Here is a 21,726-nt window from a genome sequence, read left to right as displayed (position 1 = left end):
TGTGTGTTATAAGGTGGCAATTATTTGACTGAAGTTAAAGGGGTAATCAGCCCATTTTCGGACTTAAAAATTTATTATATGTACCCATTGATTCTTGAAGAATATAACATATAAATGCCTGATGAGCTTAGTTCAACTGTCGTACCCCATCAGAACATTGTTTTAGCTTGTTTTACTCTGTTTGTTGACAAAATAAATGTAAACAAACACTATATAGCTTCAAAACATGATTAAAACTGTACATTTTATATGGATGGTTAGTCATTGCATCCATAGCTCTGTCTATGAATTTGAGAGTGGTTACATTTCTCAAGCTCCATCCCTCAGCTTTTTACCGAAACAGGAGCGGGGAAAACACTGTGTTATTGTTTCAACTGTTGATTGCCACTAAGTAAACTGAGCAATGCATTACTAGTCACACATTGTTGAAGAAAAGTTACAAATTAAATCACAATCCCAAATTTTTGTGAGATTGATTGTATTTTTGAACAGACAGAGAGTCAGAAAAACAAACATGAACTATGGCTTCAGCTCGAACTAGGGTTACAAGGGTTACAGCTCAGCAACATAAATAGCAGCAAAGGCTGATTTGGACTACATCTCATGGTGATTTACCCTGAAACGTATTCCAAATTGGCCTGCTAGCCTGCTATTTATGTTGAGTTGAGCTGGAACCATTGGGGGTTACCCTAGTTACTGTCTGTTTCTGCGAGTCAACGCTGTCCACCAGTTATATTCTGACAGATCCCAAGGCCCCCAGCTCTATATCCTGGCATGTCGTAGCAGTAAAGCATGTGACTGTAGGGCCTATAAAGTCACCTCTGATGACATGTACATTTTAGTCATTTAGCAGACGCTCTTATCCAAAGTGACTTACAGTAGCAATTAGGGTTAAGTGCCTTGCTCAAGGGCACATCAACTGTTTTTTCCCCCACGTCGTCAGCTTGGGGATTCAAACCAGTGACCTTTTTGTTACTGGCGCAACGCTCTTAACAGCTAAGTTACTTGCCGCCCATACCTTATAGTATATACCAGAGCATGTGATGATCTACAGATAGCCCAAATGGAGTAGGATACAGTTCTCATGTTGGGGTGCTTACCTTCCCTTTACAACTTGTTTCTAGAAGGGGTGCTCATATGACCCACATACTACTGATTCAACTTCTGTGATGTTGGTTTGATGCATTTCTATGACTGTGCCAACAACAGATATAATATATGGTATTGACATGCTACAAAACTCCTGATACCAGATTTGGCTTTTTTTATGTTATTTTACTCATCCTTTTTTTAACCAGGGAAGTCACAGGATGGTTTTACAACCTTGTTAGCAGGAAGAAAGGGGCTGTGCTTGTGGTCACCAGTGATGGATAATTCTAATTCTCTCTGACTAGCTGGGAGATCATTGATGCGGACCAGGACAGCAGATCTGGAGCTGGGCTACAGGTTACAGACTCCTGGACGAGCTTCAAGCTCTTTCTGCAGGAGACCTCCTCCTTCAAGCAGCAGAATCCAGGCAAGGTGAGGCAAATGTGGTTTGTATTGCCTGATGCATTATTTTATATGACTGGATATTCAGTATTTGCCTTTAATCCAAATTGAAAAGTATGATTGATACACTCAGTTTACCTTAATTATTTTAGATGCAGCACGACTCCTGCATTGTATGTGAAGTTCTAAATCAATTATATAACTTGAGTCCCTTCTCTCCTCATCCTTGCAACAATGTTTTTATCTTGTTGTATCAGTCACTGACAGTCACTCAATTAGCCATGTCAGCTAACAATTTTTAGCGAGCTATCTAAACTTGTAGTAATCATGGCCGAACACTGACCTGGCAGGCAGGGCACGTGCCCAAGGGCCCCAACCTCCAGGGGACCCACATTGATTTTGTTAGTCATTCTTACTCCGATATCATATTAACACGGCATAAGTCATTACAAAATGTGTAGAATTGCTGGAAATTAGCTGTAAAAGTGTACATTTGTTATCTTTGCCCCATGGCAAAATTTGTAGAATTGCAGGAAATTAACTTTAAAACTGTATCATGTTCTCTACGCCCCATGGCAAAATGTGTAGAATTGCAGGAAATTAACTTTAACACATACATTTTTCTCTCCACCGTCAAGATCGGGCCACTAAAATGTTTTGCCATGAGGTGGGGGGGGGGGGGGCAAATCTTGCTTAGGGCCCCCAAAAAGCTAGAGCCGGCCCTGGTTTCAACCTAATAAATGTTGCTCTCTTTCCTTCTTCCCCATCTTAGTTTTGCTTGCTGGTCTGCAGTTTGTGCACCTTTTTGGCTGTCTTAGGACGCTACATTCCAGGTGTTCTCATCTTATATGTTTTAGGTAAGTTGTTGGGATCATCCTACCATATCTTTGTACAACTAGCCAATATGCAAGGCACAAAATAATCTGGAGAATGTGTTGATTCAAACTGATGTTTCATCACTTTAGTTGAGATTATGAAATGTCTTTATAGCGGAATGTTACAACTGGTGAACCCAGCTTTAGGAAGAAGTTGACATTCAATACATTGTCCTCCTCCAATTCTAAACTGAACTATGGTGGTTAACATTTGACATGCAGTATCTTTGCTTCATCCAATGATATTGATTAACTATTTTAATGACCAAAGGATGAATGTATTACTGCTGATCATCATTCACTTGAAGTATGCAAGTGAAGTGCTTTGTCCAAGGCCTTACTAATGACTAAAACAAAATATTCAGCTCTCTAAATACCTCGGAGGATACACACTAGTGTGGTGGAATAATCTAATCAGGTAAGAGAGACTTTGTCATTTCTTCAAACAATCATCTTTTTTCAATATTGATGAATTATTGCAATAATGAGGCTGGTCGACCCAACACCTTTGAGTATTGGACCGAGAGTCTAACTTTACAGACAATGCTGTTTCTTATATACACTAAGAATGCTTAGTCATGGCTGGTTCCACCTCTCCCATGCAGATTGGGGGGCACCATAAGCCACATTTTGATTTATCCTGTGGTCATCTGTACCCGGTGCCGTTTCCCAGATGCAAGGATGATTAGACACAATATCAATTATGTTCTACTTCCCCAGGCTATCCCTATCTCGGTTACACCCACAGCTGTAGGTTTTTAAGATCCTCTCAGTTCACACAAACATTTGATGAGAAATTACTCATCAAAGCTATTCAATGCATAAACAGTATAACATAATCTTGTAGTTTTGCTCTCACACTAGCCTCTTTCAAAGAATGTAATGGTAATTACAAATTGCCTTGCCAAAGGGTTGCGTAAGGATGTTCCTGTTCTAGTTTCCCCTACAGTATCAGAATTTTCCAGAATTGACATGGTATTGTGGACCCCCGGAAATGCAGTCCTTCCGCCAGTCTCACGCCGCCTCCAATTGCGGCAGTTTAATTTCCCGCCATCAGCAGTTCCACACACTTGCTACGTGTGACATATATGCATGTAAATGGCTCCTCCTAGGGCTGTGGCGGTCATGAAATTTCATCAGCCAGTGATTGTCAAGAAAATAACTGTCGGTCTCACGGTAATTGACCGTTAATTAACATAAACACATTTACCATTTCCTGTCTTCCACGCATAGCCCACAAGCCACTGATGCAGACCATTGGAACATCTACATTTTAAAAGGTCTAATAAATCCATGTAATATAGCCTACACCATCACAATAAATCCATTATTTATTTTAGACAGGTCTAAAGAAGCATGAAATGAAGAAAATGTAGTCTATTTCAGAAGAACAGAATATCATACTCTGAGTTGTCTTTATGTTAGGTCCTGATCTGGCTATTTTTTTTACCTTTTATTTAGCTAGGCAAGTCAGTTAAGAACAAATTCTTATTTTCAATGACAGCCTAGGAACAGTGGGTTAACTGCCTGTTCAAAGGCAGAATGACAGATTTGTACCTTGTCAGCTTGGGGATTTGAACTTGCAACATTACTAGTCCAACGCTCTAACCACTAGGCTACCCTGCCACCCCTATGCTGTGTGGCTGTGGGCTACACTAGTTCATTTAGCAGACAAGAATTCCATGGCATTATTTTATGTTATTTTATAGTATGAACAATCTAATTGAACAAAGCTGAATAAAATAGAAAGGATATTTTCTCCAAACAATTTGAGGGAGTGCGCATATGCGGCTATTCTGCGGTGAGAAGTTAACAAAGAAACAGCTACTTCTATATGCTTAATTTAGAGTTATTTTTGTAGCTTTTGTTGTGATACAAACGTTGGGCTACAGTTGAAGTCAGAAGTTTACATACACCTTAGCCAAATACATTTAAACTCAGTTTTTCAAAATAAAAAAAATCACTGTTTTAGGTCAGTTAGGATCACCACTTTATTTTAAGAATGTGAAATGTCCGAATAATAGTAGAGAGAATGATTTATTTCAGCTTTTATTTCTTTCATCGCATTCCCTGTTGGTCAGAAGTTTACATACACTCAATTCATATTTGGTAGCGTTGCCTTTAAATTGTTTAACTTGGGTCAAACGTTTCGGGTAGCCTTCCACAAGCTTCCCACAATAAGTTAGGTGAATTTTGGCTGATTCCTCCTGACAGAGCTGGTGTAACTGAGTCAGGTTTGTCGGCCTCCTTGCTCGCACATGCTTTTTCAGTTCTGCCCACAAATGTTCTATAGGATTGAGGTCAGGACTTTGTGATGGACACTCCAATACCTTGACTTTGTTGTCCTTAAGCCATTTTGCCACAACTTTGGAAGTATGCTTGGGGTCATTGTCCATTTGGAAGACCCATTTGCGACCAAGCCTTAACTTCCTGACTGATGTCTTGAGATGTTGCTTCAATATATCCACATAATTTTCCTCCCTCATGATGCCATCTATTTTGTGAAGTGCACCAGTTTCTCCTACAGCAAAGCACCCCCACAACATGATGCTGCCACCCCCGTGCTTCACGGTTGGGATGGTGTTCTTCGGCTTGCAAGCCTCCCCCTTTTTCCTCCAAACATAACAATGGTCATTATGGCCAAACAGTTCTATTTTTCTTTCATCAGACCAGAGGACATTTCTCCAAAATGTACGATCTTTGTCCCACTGTGCAGTTGCAAACCATAGTCTGGCTTTTCTTTGCCGGTTCCGGAGCAGTGGCTTCTTCCTTGCTGAGTGGCCTTTCAGGTTATGTCGATATAGGACTCGTTTTACTGTGGATATAGATACTTTTGCACCTGTTTCCTCCAGCATTTTCATAAGGTCCTTTGCTGTTGTTCTGGGATTGATTTGCACTTTTCGCACCAAAGTACGTTCATCTTTAGGAGACAGAACGCGTCTCGTTCCTGAGCGGTATGACGGCTGCGTGGTCCCATGGTGTTTATACTTGCGTACTATTGTTTGTACAGATGAACGTGGTACCTTCAGGCATTTGGACATTTCTCCCAAGGATGAACCAGACTTGTGGTCAACAATTTTTTCTGAGGTCTTGGCTGATTTCTTTAGATTTTCCCATGATGTCAAGCAACAAGGCACTGAGTTTGAAGGTATGCCTTGAAATTGATCCACAGGTACACCTCCAATTGACTCAAATTATGTCAAATAGCATATCAGAACCTTCTTTGTCAATTGAAAAATGTAGTTATTTAATACTGTTGGAGCAAATACATGTACGCTTCCTGACTGTTTGGGTTGTGAATTGTATTGGTCCACCTGCTGCTCTCAAGTTGACATCATTTTCTGGAATTTTCCGAGCTGTTTAAAGGCACAGTCAACTGTAAACTTCTGACCCACTGAAATTGTGATACAGTGAATTATAAGTGAAATAATATGTCTGTAAACAATTGTTGTAAAAATGACTTGTGTCCTGCACAAAGTAGATGTCATGTGGAGTGGTTGAAAAACTAGTTTTAATGACTCCAACCTAAGTGTATGTAAACTTCCGACTTAGACTGTTTTTGTTTTGATTTTGAATACATTCTAAGGCTGCATGATGCGACTCTAATGGTGATTTGGAAAAAGTTGCATGAAAGGCTTGAGCTCTTCTTTGTTTCTTGCGAAGGCTGTATACACTTAATCAGTCTCTCATTCACAATTTGACAAGCACTTGATAATGCCTGGAATTTCCCGGCGGCATCCCCTTTGTGTGGCCGTTGTGCTGAATATAATAATTATAATTCCCTTCTCCAGGCTGCATGCTTCAAAACATCTCTCACTCAAATGGCTCTCAGTCACGTGATCGGGTCTTTCTCACAGGCGCATGTCCTTATCCAATTCCGAGGCACATATGGAAGATATTGGAAGAACTGTCCACATTTTCTTTTCGTCAGCCAACAAGATGAGTAGGCCTAACGAACATAAATCTACTATCCCCCATAGTACAAAAGTTGACCTATTCTGTGCAAGAAGTATATATTCCAAACCTGGTCTGGGACAGTTGTGGGATGGGATAGATCCCAATGTCACGTCCTCCCTCGCTGCTTCCACCTGTTCCCATGGGAGGCGATCCCATCTGGCCTGAATCTCCTCCCACGTCCAGGATCCTTTGCCGTCCAGGATGTCCTCCCATGTCCACTCCTGGGCACGCTGCTTGGTCCTTTGGTGGTGGGAGATTATGTCACGTTTGTGTGTAGGAACGGACCAAGGCGCAGCGTGAGTATCGTTCCACATCTTTTATTTGAATGTGAAACTTCGCAAGACAAACAATAAACTAATAACAAACAACAAACCATGACGACAGAGGTGCAACATGCACTAACTCAAAATAATCTCCCACAAACACAGGTGGGAAAAACTACTTAAATATGATCCCCAATTAGAGACAACAATGATTGGGAATCATACAAAAACCCCAACATCGAAAAAAGAAACTAGAAACCAACATAGAAAAATTTAACTAGAATAAACCCCCCAGTCACGCCCTGACCTACTCTACCATAGAAAATAAGAGCACTCAATGGTCAGGATGTGACACCCAAAGTAATACAACTAGCATCAAAAAAAGTTTTTAAGCAATGAGGCTGACACGACACATCAGATCGTTTAGCTTTAAATGTTAATAAACTATTCGGCTATTTCTTAACATTATAAGCGCAACAATGAGCACATGGCAGTAGGCTATAAGCGCAAAGTTCCATTAGCGGGAAAACACCATTCTCAAAAGTGACCGCAAATGCATTTATGCATGGAATGTTTTTATTATAAAGGTGGATTCTTATGGTGAAAACTATCTTCCCCCAACTTGAAACTCACATGCTGCTTATATATGCCAGTTAGGCTCTAAACCTGGTGTAAAGCTGATTAATGTGCTTCATTTTAAGAAGTTATTTGGCCACTGTAGTTGGGAAACAAACCTTATCAAAACATATAGATCTGTGGACTAGGCTACATGTGCCTTACTGCACACAAGCTGGGCATCATTCACAAGTGATAATACATAATTCACAAGTGAAAGGCTAATATTGTCACCCATCAGACTATCCTTGATTTAATCTTGTCTTTACATATACTAAATAAAATGTGTGTGAAATTTGTTTTGATTTAGAATGGACCATTATCATGCACTTAAATAGCGAATGAAGGACACTTTTCCATGGTTCATTTTCATGCCAGCCAGGTAGGCTATACTCCTGTTGTAAAGACAAGCAATGTGCTTAATATTAGGAAAGGTGAGAAATAAATAAAGTTGGCCTAGCCTATAGATAGCTGATGGGATACTCCTCTTTTTAATAGAGGCCATCACTCTGTTTTCTCACGCAATTGCATAGCCTACAGGAATCTTGCGCAGCATGAGCTCATGGGCTCTCATGAAGTGTTTGTTTAGATTTTCGAACCATTTGCATTGATGTCAAAGTGATTAGAGGGACAATAGAGTGTTGAGTACCAAGCAGTTAGCAAGTTTTTGTAGGCTACTAATGACCATCAGCAGCATCAGAGCTGGTAGAAGCCTAATAACAGTGATAAAGCGGTCACGTGGAATTTGATTGCCATCATGACTCGTGACCGCCGGTGTGGCGGTAATCTGATCTCCGTAACAGCCCTAGCTCCTCCATCTGTTAACTATGTCGCCCCCATATTCTTGCAAACCCCCCCTCCCCACCCCTGTCTCCCTCTATTATTAGTGCTGGGCGTTTTCCTGTGGCCACTGATGTCAGCGCATGACTTTGGGTTGTGGATGAAGCCAGTTCTGCATAAGCTGGACTTCGGACTGGAAAGATTCCTTCAGAAAATCAGAGAGAATCATGGTAACTAACGACTCCAAGATCGCTCACACACACACACACACACACACACACACACACACACACACACACACACACACACACACACACACAATAATAACAGATCCACAGATGTTTTATTCTGTTTTCTGTTTCAGAAAAGAGGCTCCTTCTGGCACAAGCTGACCGGGAGAGTATTGAAGCCGATCTGTCCTCCCTTTTCCCCAAGGTTGGTTCATCCTTTGCTGTAATCTAATTAGACATTTGTTGACAATCATTGAAATTCAATGCTCATGATCCATATCTGGGTTTCGCAATAGTGGGGTTAGTTGTAAAGGGAGGAAGAAGGAAGGAACCATTTTGGAAATGGGAAGGTTCAACCGGATCATGTCCAATAAGAACACAGATGTCAAAACATTTGGCTATAGGGTGCCCTACTGATCATGACCCAGATGATCTAGCCACAAAAAACTCTGGTCCCTAGTTATGACCTTGTCACCTGCCTCAGGACCCTAATTATGACCATGTGACCTGACAAGGAAAAGGAACTACAGTTTTATCAGGCCAGGTTCAGAAGGGCACACCGTAGCAAATGTTGTACAAAGGAAAAGTACATACAGTGGTTGCTCCACCAAAAGTTTTGCGATTATGCTGCGGTACTTTGTAATTTGTGGTTTAGTGCGGTACACCGCGTCACCACTTCATTGCTCCAGACCAGCGCAAGGGGGAGTTAGAGCACTGATTATGCTGCGGTACTTTGTAATTTGTGGTTTAGTACGGTACCCTGCGTCACCACTTCATTGCTCCAGACCACCACAAGGGGGAGTTAGAACACTGACTATGCTTTTGGGTCCTACTGTGTCTCTAACTGACAATGAATGGGCGACATAAACCTAAATAGAAACTGATAATAGCGCACAACTTCAGTATTACTTTCTAAAACTGTTGTTACACTAGGTTATTATTATTTTATCTTGTTAGGATTATTTTGCTCTTACTGTAGTAGTGTATCACACTCCCGACCGGTCGCGTTGTACAGTGCCTGAATGGCGCAACGGTCTAAGACACTGCTACAGATGCTGGTTCAATACCCGTGCTGCCCTCGACTGGGAGACCCATGAGATGACTGTAGGTTTTTGGTTTCTCTCCCTCTAAAAACAGAAATAAATCATTCTAAATAACAAACTGGCTTTGTTTACAAATTAGTAACAATGTCTCACCCCATGTTCAAGAATGGTCTTTTTCTCACTCATTTTACATTATTTGAAAATGAAATAATCTCCAAAATATTGTTCTTTTTTAAACAAAGCTATTATTATTATTAATTTAGAATTATATATTTTATAATTATAATTATATATAAGCCCCTTGGATATTCTCACATATATATATATATATATATATATATATATATATATATAAAATGACCATCAGCAGCATATATATATATTATTATATTATTAACCCTGTTATTAGCAGGACAATATATATTGTTCATCTTGGTCATGGCTCCCGAGTAGCATACAATGGGATTGCTTTGCAGTTCTCCAGCTGTATTCACTGAAAGCGCGAGGTTCAAGGCACAAGGGCAGGGGGCGCGGGATGGGGCATTGCACTAATAATGGCGCTGGCTAGGGAAACGTTCCCGCTGTTCTTAGTGCCAGTTTGCACGTTCAAACGAAAACAATGTAACTAATAATGGCATCTTTATGCTTTCGTTAATAAAATAATGATAAAAATACTCTTTCAAAAGGCCAATGTTTATTTAGTTATGGATCAATAACGAATTACTATAGGAATGAATATCACTGAATTACAGAAATATTGGAACAAAGTTGTCTAATGAAGATGCACAAATTGTTTCTTACTGGAAAACACTCTTTCAAACACACACAGTCACGTTGTACAGCACCATTATGGCTATTAGCAGCTAGCTGGACAATAGACTTGCCTAGGAGGGTAGGGGAGAATTCTATCATTACATTTATTTCTGAGTTAGGTTGGCTTTGTCACAACCGGCCGTGATTGGTTACAATTTCAGTTTAATCCACCACAAAAGACTAAACAAATAATACAACAAAAAGTATCATTATTATTATGTATTAAATCCGACCGTGATTGGGAGTCCCATAGGGCGGTGCACAGTTATCCCAGCGTTTATCTCCCCCTAAAAACAGAAATAAATGTTTTGGCCTTTATTCAGATTAAAATCGCTCACTTTCATTTTTTTGATAACGAAATAACCTCAAATATCGTTGAATATTATCAAGTTGATGGCACGGTTATATAGCGGCACCTACATAAAGTTGAGTGACTCACTCATTCATGGCTTTGGATCAAAATAAATAAGTACCAACATTCTTTCTGATAGTCTTTAATAAAGAAATGTTTTGGTTAACCTGACCTGGACACATTGTACAGTATTATAATAGCCTATAATGGGCCATTAGCAAGACAATATACCTTTACCAACACCTCTCTCTATTTTGATACTTTATGGATGGGGCCTCCCCAGTGGCCTCCCCAGTGGCAGCTGTCTAAGTCACCGCATCGCAATGCAAAATGCGTTTCTACAGATACCCATGCTGGCTGCCACCAGGAGACCCATGAGGCGGCTTTCGGTTTTAATTTAGAATCCTCCAATCCCCTATATGTAATTATTGGTGGAGAGTCACATCATATTTTTCGATATACTGTAGGTCTAGCGTAGGCAACATGAGTCTCACTAGTGTTGAGTAATGTGCTGATAAAAGTGGTGTAGGTCTTATTTATTTAAAAAGCATATTGAAGTTAGAAGCAATAGGATTTGAAGCTGCTCTGAGGCAATTATGGGGACTGGTCTTGATAAATCAATGAGATTTTTATTTTGACTGGATCTCCATTTGGGTATTGGTTAGACTACAATTATGGTGTAGAAATGTTATGCTCTTAGTGTAACCTTTATTTAACTAGGCAAGTCAGTTAAGAACTAATTCTTATTTACAAGGACAGCCTACTCCTTCCTCCCCATCGGAGAATTGAAACCCGGTCTCCCGCACGACACAGGGATTCTTTAGCTAAATAGCCAAGTACTGTAGCCTACTCCCGACCAATACGTTCTACAGCGCCAAATTTTCCGTTTCATCCTAACAGAAACCCAGAGGTTTTTTTTGTTTTTATTGGAATAGAAACACTATAATATTAATCAAATTAATTAAGCAAAATTTCTTAAAATCAGTCCCATATACTATGTCCTTACAAAAAATGTTTTAAATTCTCTAGTACAGCCACTATTGAAGGCTATCAAATGCTTCTCAAAGATGCCCTCTGGTGGTCAAACTAGCACTAACTAGCATTAATGGTACCAGTGGTTGGCACTTAAATAACATGCCATATAATTCTGCGGCACCACGCAAGCTGTGCTGCAGTACGCTGCAACTTTTAAAGGACAAACCACTGTACTGTATGTATTCTTATTTGACTGTTCAGGAAGTAACTTTCTGTTTCCAAAAACAAATGTTCTACCGAACATTACCCAGAAAAAAGTAGAGTCCTAATAATGTTACTGTTACTTGCAACAGTTGGACTCCACAGTTTGTAAGGAGATGTCTATATCGGATACAGAGGCCTCTGATGTGACGTGGACAGACAACGGAACTTTTAACCTGTCTGAGGGACATACGCCCCAGACTGAGAACTCAGATGGTGAGTGTTACTGTGTGTGTGTGTGTATTCCAGTGTGAGTACTTATACAATATTCCAAACATTTAGAATCAAGTGCCGTGACAAGTATTTTCAATTGTGTGATCGTTTTTGTCAACTCAAAATGTCACCCTATAATACAAAGTAACTGTAATTCACATGATGGGTTGTTTTTATTTTCCTGCAGACCTAGACAGAGAAGAACTATTCATAGGGGGCCTCCCAGAATTCCCCTCCTTGGACAACGGCACCAATGGGGACGACGATGACGACCTGAGCATCGGCCTACCCACCCCTCCTCCCCAACCCCAGCACAGCAGAGCCAAAGGGGGGTCCGAGCCCCCCCTCCAGGGGGACCCTTCCACCCAGGCCATGGAGTTTGTCCACAAGATGGCAGGCGATGTCATTGCAGCCGCCGCCACCGCTGTCATTCAGGAGAGGCTGGAGGCCGCCATCGGTACCATCATACCCACAGACCCCCACCCCAGGTCCCTGCTGTTCCCCAACCCCATGACACTGCTGCCCCTGGACCTGGCAGAGGAGTCGTCATCGGACAGCGATGTGGAGGAATTTGAGCTGCTGGACCAGTCCGAGCTGGAGCAGCTGGAAGGGGAACTGGGCCTTGGGGCGAGCGCGGCAGTGGCGGCCAAAGAGCCCAAAAAATCCTTGTCTTCTTCCAGTGGCTTCTTTTCAAAACTCCTGGGCCGCCATTGATTAGAGCAGGGGGGTCGGGAGGATGTGGTGCAGGTCTAGTAGGGGGTTAGAGGGTAGAGGGCACAGAGAGACAGAGAGGGGCCCTGTTTGGGGGGTGGTGGGCGGGGAGGTTAGGGGTGCAGAGACTGTGGGGGTTTGGTGAAACAATATGGTGTTGCATTCTTTTTCCAGTTAATGAATACTCCTGCATTATATGATCGATATGTTCAAGAGCGAGAGAAAGGACGCGTTCAGCAAGCATGATGCTATATGGAGATTGGAGATGTGGAGCTGTCAGGGGGCTGTGTCAGTGTGGTGAGATTGTGACTTTTATTTAACGATTTTCACATCATCAACCTGTGGTAAAGTTATGGGTAGGAATGGAATGTGGTGGTGTTTCTGATTTGCTGCCAAAATGACTACATTTGTGTTTTGTTGGTACATTTCTTCAACAGATGAGCAGGTCTATATAATTATCAAACGTAGAAAGGAAACAGACTCTTTGTTTAAGTATTATGATTCTCCTTTAGTAATACAGTTGTAGGCAGAAGTTGGTACAGAGTACAGTATATGATAGTTCTCCCCAGGTTCTGCATGGTGTCTAAGACATCCTGCAGCTTATATAGCCTCCCCATTCCCCCTTACATAACTTTCCCTGGCAACAACGTTTTAATAAATCTAACACCCCCCCGACAGCAGGAACCATCTTATCAGCAAGTAAAAACTCAGAAGTGGGTTTGACCGAAACTTGACCTTTCATCATAAGTATAGGGTCATGACAAGGTGAACGAGTGTAAGCATCTTCTGACAGGGGGCTGGTTTCACCAGGTCTGTGGCAGCCTTGTGTTCTCAGAAAACCAGATAACCAAGGTGGGATCCAGACAGGTGGAGTCAATGTATGCGTCTTCTGATAGTGTTTGAAGGTTACAACACTCAAAACAGGTTAACACACACACACACACACACACACACACACACACACACACACACACACACACACACACAGAGGTCCCCTGAGGAGACCTTACAGTTTATCATAACATCATTTATTAACCCTTTAAAAGGTATGAGGCCTTGGTTTAACCTTCAGTTTCAAGATTCATACACCGGCCGATTGGGCCCATTCAACTCCATCACCCATTAATCTACAGTACAGCTTAATTCGACCAGACCTACGACAAGGATGACAATCATCTGTGCTAACAATGGAACCAATTGTTCAAACCCATACTGTTTGTGCGTATTGGTTCTTACTGAAACACAAATAAGGTAACACATCCTGTAGTTAACTGGAACATGCAACGATGGGGTGATAGTATACATATTTTGTATAATTTTTTTCATTTTTCTAATTTTGTATATTGTTCATGAAGCCATAATATAGGTGAGGGACTCACATTTTCCGACATGCAATAGATCTCACGATATTATGCATGATAATCTTTTGACTTTTAACGGATGTTCAGTAACACTTTTCTTAAAGGGATATTCCTCTCAAATCTAACATACAACCTTATATTTTGAGTGGAACATCCCTTTAAAGTTCATTGTCTGGGATGTTGACATATGACTGACACAAGAATGTTGTAATTTCTCTTTCTCTGTAATTTTGTGACAAACCATTTATAAGTTCATTGGGCCCTGACTTTTTTCTTGTCAATGTTTCCATGTCTGGTGACTTGGTCAGGACAAAGTAATTGAATTGAAATAGCACTTGATTCATTCTGCTTGTGAATGTTTCATCAGTTGTCACAAACTATGATGTCAGTGTCATGACAGAATCCATGTCAGTCAGGTGGCAGTATTAGAAAGGAGTTATAGCTCTCTACACTTCAAGCAAAGTGTTGCTCCACATTTTATTTGTACCTTATTATTTGACAATGCAACTAGGCACTTGGGACATAATCACATAGTGACAGTTTTAAACTTCATGCAAACAGAATGTAAGATCTCTTTCATTGGACATGAAAGAGTCACCATAACAGCTTGCATGGTACATTGAGGTTGTCTGTCGATCGCAAAGAGAAGGGGTCATTTAGAAAATTCACCCCAAAATGTTTAGGTGGGGATATGCAGCTGCAAGTTGCCATAGTTACTGTGTAATTTGTTTCAAATTAGTGTTCGCCTTCTTGAGTAAAGTTCAAGGGCTAACTGAGCTCAATACGTCATAAGGAATTGACCACACCCACAAATTGGGTAAAACAAACATTATTTCCTATTGACCCCCAATGTAAAGATCCAACTTCGTCAGATGTTTTGTTATTCCGAAAAACTGTAACCAGGTCAAAAATCCCGACCTACGGTTCACAATGCTCCCATGTAGGAAAATAGAGCCTGCGAGAAGAGCCCTTTGGCTTCAGGCTATTCGGCGTGGGAGAGTGGGAAATTGTGGGGACCCGGTGTCAATGTAGGCTACACGTAGCTATGTGTGTGGAAAACATTTAATGACAGATAAGACATTTAACTTGATTAGTATAGTACGTTTGTAACTCTCCAAACTACTTGTAGCTGTATAGTCCATTTGTTTGCGTTTTTGGCTAGCTTGACAAGGGTAGGAGGTACATCTTGGGGGAAAATATATTTCATATTGCGCAACACTTAATTGATTATGCCAATAATAAACCCCTGTGCTAAAAACAAGATTGACAACGTGTAATAACCATTAAAAACTAACCAGAGAGATTCTCCATCATATAGCCTGCCTTTTTCTAAATATATGCTATGACTGTCAAGACAAATATATGCATTTTACACCACGTAGTATGAACATATAGCATATAAATCAGGAGTTTAAACAAGCCATTTATTGATTAACAATAGCCATGCGTTATTATGCGTTCTGTTCGCTATCATGTCAAATCATCGCAGTGTGATTGCCTTACAGTGACAAATCTACTGAACTGTGTCTTCTTTAAACTACTGAATAGTTTCTTCACATTAGAAAGATCATCTTACACACTTGTGTGAGTTGTTAGTTATTTGTCTGATGTGTTAGTTATTTGTCTGAAGTGAAGCATAAGCAAAATGTAGTTATGTAAATGATCAAGAATATTATTAATAAAGTGTGAAAATGTAACACCTTGTGATTTCTCTGTGTGTGTGAATTCTCAGAACAAGCCACATATTTCTATAAACTTATATTTGTGTTTTGTCAAATGCACAAGTACAGTGAAATGCTTAACATATACATACACAGTACCAGTCAAAAGTTTGGACATACCTACTCATTCCAGGGTTTCTTTATTTTTACTATTTTCTACATTGTAGAATAATAGTGAAGACATCAAAACTATGAAATAACACATATGGAATCATGTAGTAACCAAAAAAGTGTTATACAAATCAAAATGTATTTTATATTTGAGATTCTTCAAAGTAGCCACCCTTTGCCTTGATGACAGCTTTGCACACTCTTGGCATTCTCTCAACTAGCTTCATGAGGTAGTCACCTGGAATGTATTTCAATTAACAGGTGTGCCTTGTTAATTTGTGGAATTTCTTTCCTTCTTTATGTGTTTGAGCCAATCAGTTGTGTTGTGACAAGGTAGGGGTGGTATACAGAATATAGCCCTATTTGGTAAAAGATCAAGTCCATATTATGTCAAGAACAGCTCAAAAAGCAAATCGAAACGACAGTCCATTATTACTTTAAGACATGAAGGTCAGTCAATCTGGAAAATGTTAAGAACTTTGCAAGTTTCTTCAAGTGCAGTCGCAAAAACGATCAACCACTATGATGAAACTGGTTCTCATGAGGACCACCACAGGAAAGGAAGACCCAGAGTTACCTCTGCTACAGAGGATAAGTTCATTAAAGTTAACTGCACCTCAGATTGCAGCCCAAATAAATGCCTCACAGAGTTCAAGTAACAGACACATCTCAACATCAACTGTTCAGATGAGACTGCGTGAATCAGGCCTTCATGGTCAAATTGCTGCAAAGTAACCACTACTAAAGGACAACATTAAGAAGAGACAAGCTTGGGCCAAGAAACACGTGCAATGGACATTAGACTGGTGGAAATCTGTCCTTTGGTCTGATGCGCCAAATTTTTTATTTTTGGTTCCAACCGCCGTGTCTTTGAGACGCAGAGTAGGTGAACGGATGATCTTTGCATGTGTGGTTCCCACCGTTACACGGTGCCTAGTGCAAGTCCCTCCCCCATAGTCCACATTTTGATGCCTTAAAATGAAATCTAAAAAGGGATTGAATTTGATTTCCCCCCCACAGATCTACACAACCTAGTTCACATTTTCAAAGTGAAATAAAATGTATAGAACATTTTCTGAATTAGTAACAATTTCAAAAAACCAAATGTCTTGAGACCCCTGAGTTAATACTTGGTGGAAGCACCTTTGGCAGTCATTACAGTTGTGAATCATTTTGAATACTATTCTAACAACTTTAAAAACAACTCTTAGTGCAACATATATCCATTGCTCAAATTGCTCAGTAAAAATGGTTGGGAATCATTGAAGGACAACAATTTTCAAGCAAAGGTCAGGACTGAAACTGGACCACTCAGGAACACTCAACTCCTCTTGGAAAGCCATTCTGTTGTGTCTTTGGCATTAACATTTGCGTAATTGTACCGCTGAAATATAAAACTATATCACAGGGTTAGGTTTTCAGAAGACTGACGCGGGCTGTCTAACTTTTTACCTGGCCTTTGCGCCTTTCATATTTTTTTTTATCCTGACAAACCCCCCAGTCCCTGCCAGTAACAAGCATACCCATAACATGATGCTGCCACCACAATGCTTGAAAATACAGAAGGGTTCACTCTGTGTTGGGTTGCATTGGATTGACCCAAACCTGTAATTTTGTATTAAGTAATTGCTGTGTTGTCTTGCTTAACAGATTTTTTGCAAATAGAAAGGATGATTTTAACACAGGCTTCTTTTCACTTTGTCATACATGCCCAACCAATATCCCGACTAAACCACTTGGTGGCAGTGTAGTTTTGACTTTAGCAAAGGAGCTTTAAAATGTCATGAAGTAGCAGAGTTTGAAGTTCATGAAGAAAACACTATGCACTGATTAGGGTCATGGAAAGCAACACTAGCCTGGCTCCTATCCACATGAAGACCTCTGGTTTTTGTATTTTGCCTTCAAAATAAAAGTCAGCATGTAAAACGCTGTATGTATGATACGAAATCAGTATTTTCTTGTAGCTTTGCATAATGTTACAATTATGTAACAAATTAAAATTATAACTACATTGGGGGGAAATCTGAAAGAAAGACTATACTTTATATAAGATAAAATATTCTTTAAGGTGGAGCACATTGAGAAATGGTTGGAGCTGAAGTAATTGAATGTCAAGGACATAATAGCCTATTGGTAAAAATGTATATACATATATAATTCAAATAAATTAACAAATATATATATTGATTGTATGATACTTGTTCATTTAACTGGTGCTATTGTTCAAGGATGCAATTTTGAAATGTAATGTTTAAGGAAAGTCTTACTGTATTTTTGTTGTAATGCACAAACAAATTGCGCTGTACAGGAAAAACTATTGATTGTGTGTCGATAAAGCCAGGATCCAGTCTACTCACTAGAGTAACTAGAATACAAAACAGATGCGTTTGAACAAAAAGCTAGATCATAGGAAGTGTTGCTGGACTTTTACTGTGGTCACACAGCTTAAAATGGGGTGTCTTGACACTATGTGGTACAAATATAGCACTGTACAGGACAAATTATAATTTGTGCCGATATGGGGTGGGAAGTACTCACTAGGGTCTGTAGAATCCATGTATAGTGTCATTTCATCGGGCTCTGAATAATACGGAGTGTTGCTGGACTTTTTCTCCACCCATGAAATTGGCCACAATGCAAATCACTGTATATACATTACATATGGGCCACAGTAAAAGTATTGTAGGGAATATTCAGTAGGGTCTGTAGAATCCATTTATGGTGGTGATGCGTTGAAAGTTTAAATCGAGCCTCTAAAATCGATAAATCAACATATCCCCAAGCAACTGGGAGAGTGTGAGGAATCAGTTATGTACAACAGCGAATCAATCAGTTAGTAAAGCGGCACGGTGACAAATCCAACAAGCCATTGCTTCCCCCAAAGGAAAAGACAAGGAGCAACTTGGAGACACAAAGAGGAGTAAGAGTTAAAACAGAGCTAAAATGCTCTCAATGCACACCAAAAACAAACAAACTGCTACAATCTGTTATTACAAAAGTAGATCAGCTCGAAAATATAGTCAAGGCTATTGTGTCAGACACGCACAAATCAGGTGTGCGCATGAATAAATAAGACAACAAAATGTGCCTTTTGGAAACAAAGCTGCAAACTTTAGAAGATGAATTGGACCAGTAAGAAAACAGAATGAGACGAAACATGAGAATATTGTCCTTACTGGAAGATGAGGAAACAGGAAACCTTTCCAGCTACATGGCCAAACTAATAGAGGAACTTGACATGAACATCTGGAACGATGCCATAGAATCGGCTTGAAACAGAAGAACGCTAAATACTGTACCCACGCATGGTAATCTTCAAACTGTGGAATTATCAGCCCAAAAAAACATTGAGGGCACAGGGGAAAGGAGATCAAAATACAGAGCTGATCCATTTGAGTCGTACAGGACCTGTCTGCTAGGCTAAGAGAGACACAAGGAATGCATTCCAATCAGACAGTCACTGGAGGAAAGGGGGATCAAGTCAGCTCCGCTTCCAGGCAGTGCTGTGGGTATGGAAGGGAATGCAATGCATAGAATTCACAAGCACTGATGAAGACGTAATCAAGCTACACAAACCTTTACAGTTGAAGGATACTTTGAGAAAAACGATGAGCGCAGTAGGCTATATACAACACAGGGATGCCTGAGACAATATCCTTTCCCCCTTCCCCAAATACAATCTATACTCTACTTTCCCCAAGTAACTGTTCATCTCTATGAAGTAACAGTAGAAGTAGCCGATGCCAATGGGCTACATAGACACTGAAAAGACAATTCAAAGGGGAAAATATAGCATGTATGTCAATAACTGTTCTACGGATGTGTGTGTTTGTGGGCATGTAGGTGTGTGTGTTTTTGAATGGGAGTGTCAGGGAAGAGTGAGGTATGGTGAATATGAATATGTGTGGGAGGGTGGGAGAGAATGGGTGTGTGGATGCATAGCGTATATGTTGGGTGAGAATGAATGAGAATGGATGAGTAAGTCGATGGAGGGATCGAGAGGTAGGAAGGGTGGGAAAAGATGGGAGGTTGGGACAAGCTTGGGTAGGTAAGGATGAGAGGTTGGGAAAAGCTAGGCTTAGGTGGGGTAAAGGGGGGAGAAACCTGAGGAGGAGGAGGAGAGGAATGCGTTTGGCTTGGGCAAACCTTCTGTAAAATGAATAAGAGTTCTGGACAGATTAGGAGAGGATGTCGAGTCATTATTATTCCTTTGTCATTACAACTAAGATTCAATGATGGTTATTGGTGAGAGTGGCTCTGAGGGATTGGGACGGGGTGACTGGGAGGGCATCAGACACGTCTTTAAAGTATGTGTGGGGTCATAGCCGTGGGAAGTATGGGTGCAGAGGGTGCTGTAGCACATCCTGAAAAATCAGAATCCAAAAATACATATTAATTAAAAAAACTAAATAAATCACCAAAATATTGCACTGGGCCTTTATTAGCAGACCAATGAATATATCCATCTGCAGCACGAGCGTGGGCAAAAATATTTGTCTAGCCCCGCACCTGTGGACAAAAAATTTACAGCACCCCTCCCCCAAACTACTCCCCGCGGTTATGTGTGGGGCCTCCACTCATCTCACTTCAGTCTCTCGGTTGACCCACTTTCCCCAAGTAAACCCCCACCAGCCATTTTACTTTAATTTACAAGGTAATACAAACTGACCACAGTACTTAAGTGGCAGTCTTTCTCCAATTACATTATCCACAGACTTGGTGCACTAGAAGAGTTGGAGCTTAAAACCTAACGTATTACATGGAATGTGCACAGGCTCCACGATGGAGGAAAAAAGCATATGGTTCATGAACACTTCAAGAGATTGACAGCAAATGTGGTTTTCCTGCAAGAGTTACATAACAAAAAAGTAGAAATGTAATATTTAAAGAGGAGCTTCTGGGTTGGAGAGGCCTATGCTCCCACCTACTGTAGTAATAGTAGAGGTGTAGGTATCCTGATAAATAAGAATACACCCTTTTCCCTTATATCCCAGCACACGGACCAAGAAGGCCATTTGCTAATGTTGATTTGAACCCTACATGATGAAAAATACACATTGCTTTCATTGTATATCCTACCAGGGGCAAATCTGGTGTTTTAGATAGAATTCAAGCTATAGTAGATCAAATCCAGACAGGAACTATTATTTTAGTAGGCAACCTAAATCAAACATTCGATAAGATTGACAGACGTAGCAAAAAAAGGACAAATTTAAGGAGCCTCCAAAGAGGCTGAAAAATGTAATCCCTACAAATAATTTGCAGGACACCTGGAGAGGCGGGGTGGCAGCGTAGCCTAGTGGTTAGAGCGTTGGACTAGTAACCGAAAGATTGCAAGATTGAATCCCCAAGCTGACAAGGTACAAATCTGTCGTTCCGCCCCTGAACAAGGCAGTTAACCCACTGTTCCTAGGCCGTCATTGAAAATAAGAATTTGTTCTTAACTGACTTGCCTAGTTAAATAAAGGTCAAATTAAAAAAAGATTACGATTCAACTACAAAAGACTACTCCTTTTTTTCTCAAAGTAAGAAAACCTATTCAAGGACTGACTGCATTTTTATTTTAAAAAATACACAACAATTTACTAGGTTAAAAACTCCATGACATAGTGATATTGGATTATTATTAATTACACCAACAGAAAATTCACTTAGTGCAGAATATGGAGAATGAACAGAACGCATCAAGACCCGAAATGTATATACTATACAGTTGAAGTCGGAAGTTTACATACACTTAGGTTGGACAGATTGTTTCACTAATGAGTCACTGTATCACAATTCCAGTGGGTCTGTCACGTCCTGACCAGTATAAGGCGTTATTTGTTATTGCAGTTTGGTCAGGACGTGGCAGGGGGTGTTTGTTTTATGTGGTTCGGGGTTTGTTGGGCTATGTTCTTGTTAGTTTATTTCTATGTTAGTTCTAGTCTTTCTATTTCTATGTTTAGTTAATG

At 40.3% G+C, this 21,726-nt stretch overlaps 1 protein-coding gene across 2 annotated transcripts in view; it reads left to right on the top strand.

Annotated features, from left to right (window-relative positions):
• retreg1 (reticulophagy regulator 1) overlaps positions 1–15,637 on the top strand; it is a 72,544-nt gene extending 56,907 nt beyond the window's left edge. For both annotated transcript variants that reach the window (XM_029703955.1, XM_029703956.1), the window contains 6 exons: positions 1,395–1,521; positions 2,264–2,348; positions 8,089–8,211; positions 8,346–8,416; positions 11,748–11,871; positions 12,056–15,637. In XM_029703955.1, the coding sequence (XP_029559815.1) occupies positions 1,395–1,521; positions 2,264–2,348; positions 8,089–8,211; positions 8,346–8,416; positions 11,748–11,871; positions 12,056–12,582 (1,057 nt within the window). In that variant the 3' untranslated portion in view covers positions 12,583–15,637. The remainder of the gene's footprint in view (positions 1–1,394; positions 1,522–2,263; positions 2,349–8,088; positions 8,212–8,345; positions 8,417–11,747; positions 11,872–12,055) is intronic.
• The last annotated feature ends 6,089 nt before the right edge of the window (positions 15,638–21,726 follow it).

Source organism: Salmo trutta, chromosome 21 (genome assembly GCF_901001165.1).
Source record: "Salmo trutta chromosome 21, fSalTru1.1, whole genome shotgun sequence".
Lineage (NCBI taxonomy): Eukaryota > Metazoa > Chordata > Actinopteri > Salmoniformes > Salmonidae > Salmo > Salmo trutta.
Note: the sequence above shows the minus strand (reverse complement) of the source record. Positions and strands in the feature narration are given on the sequence as shown.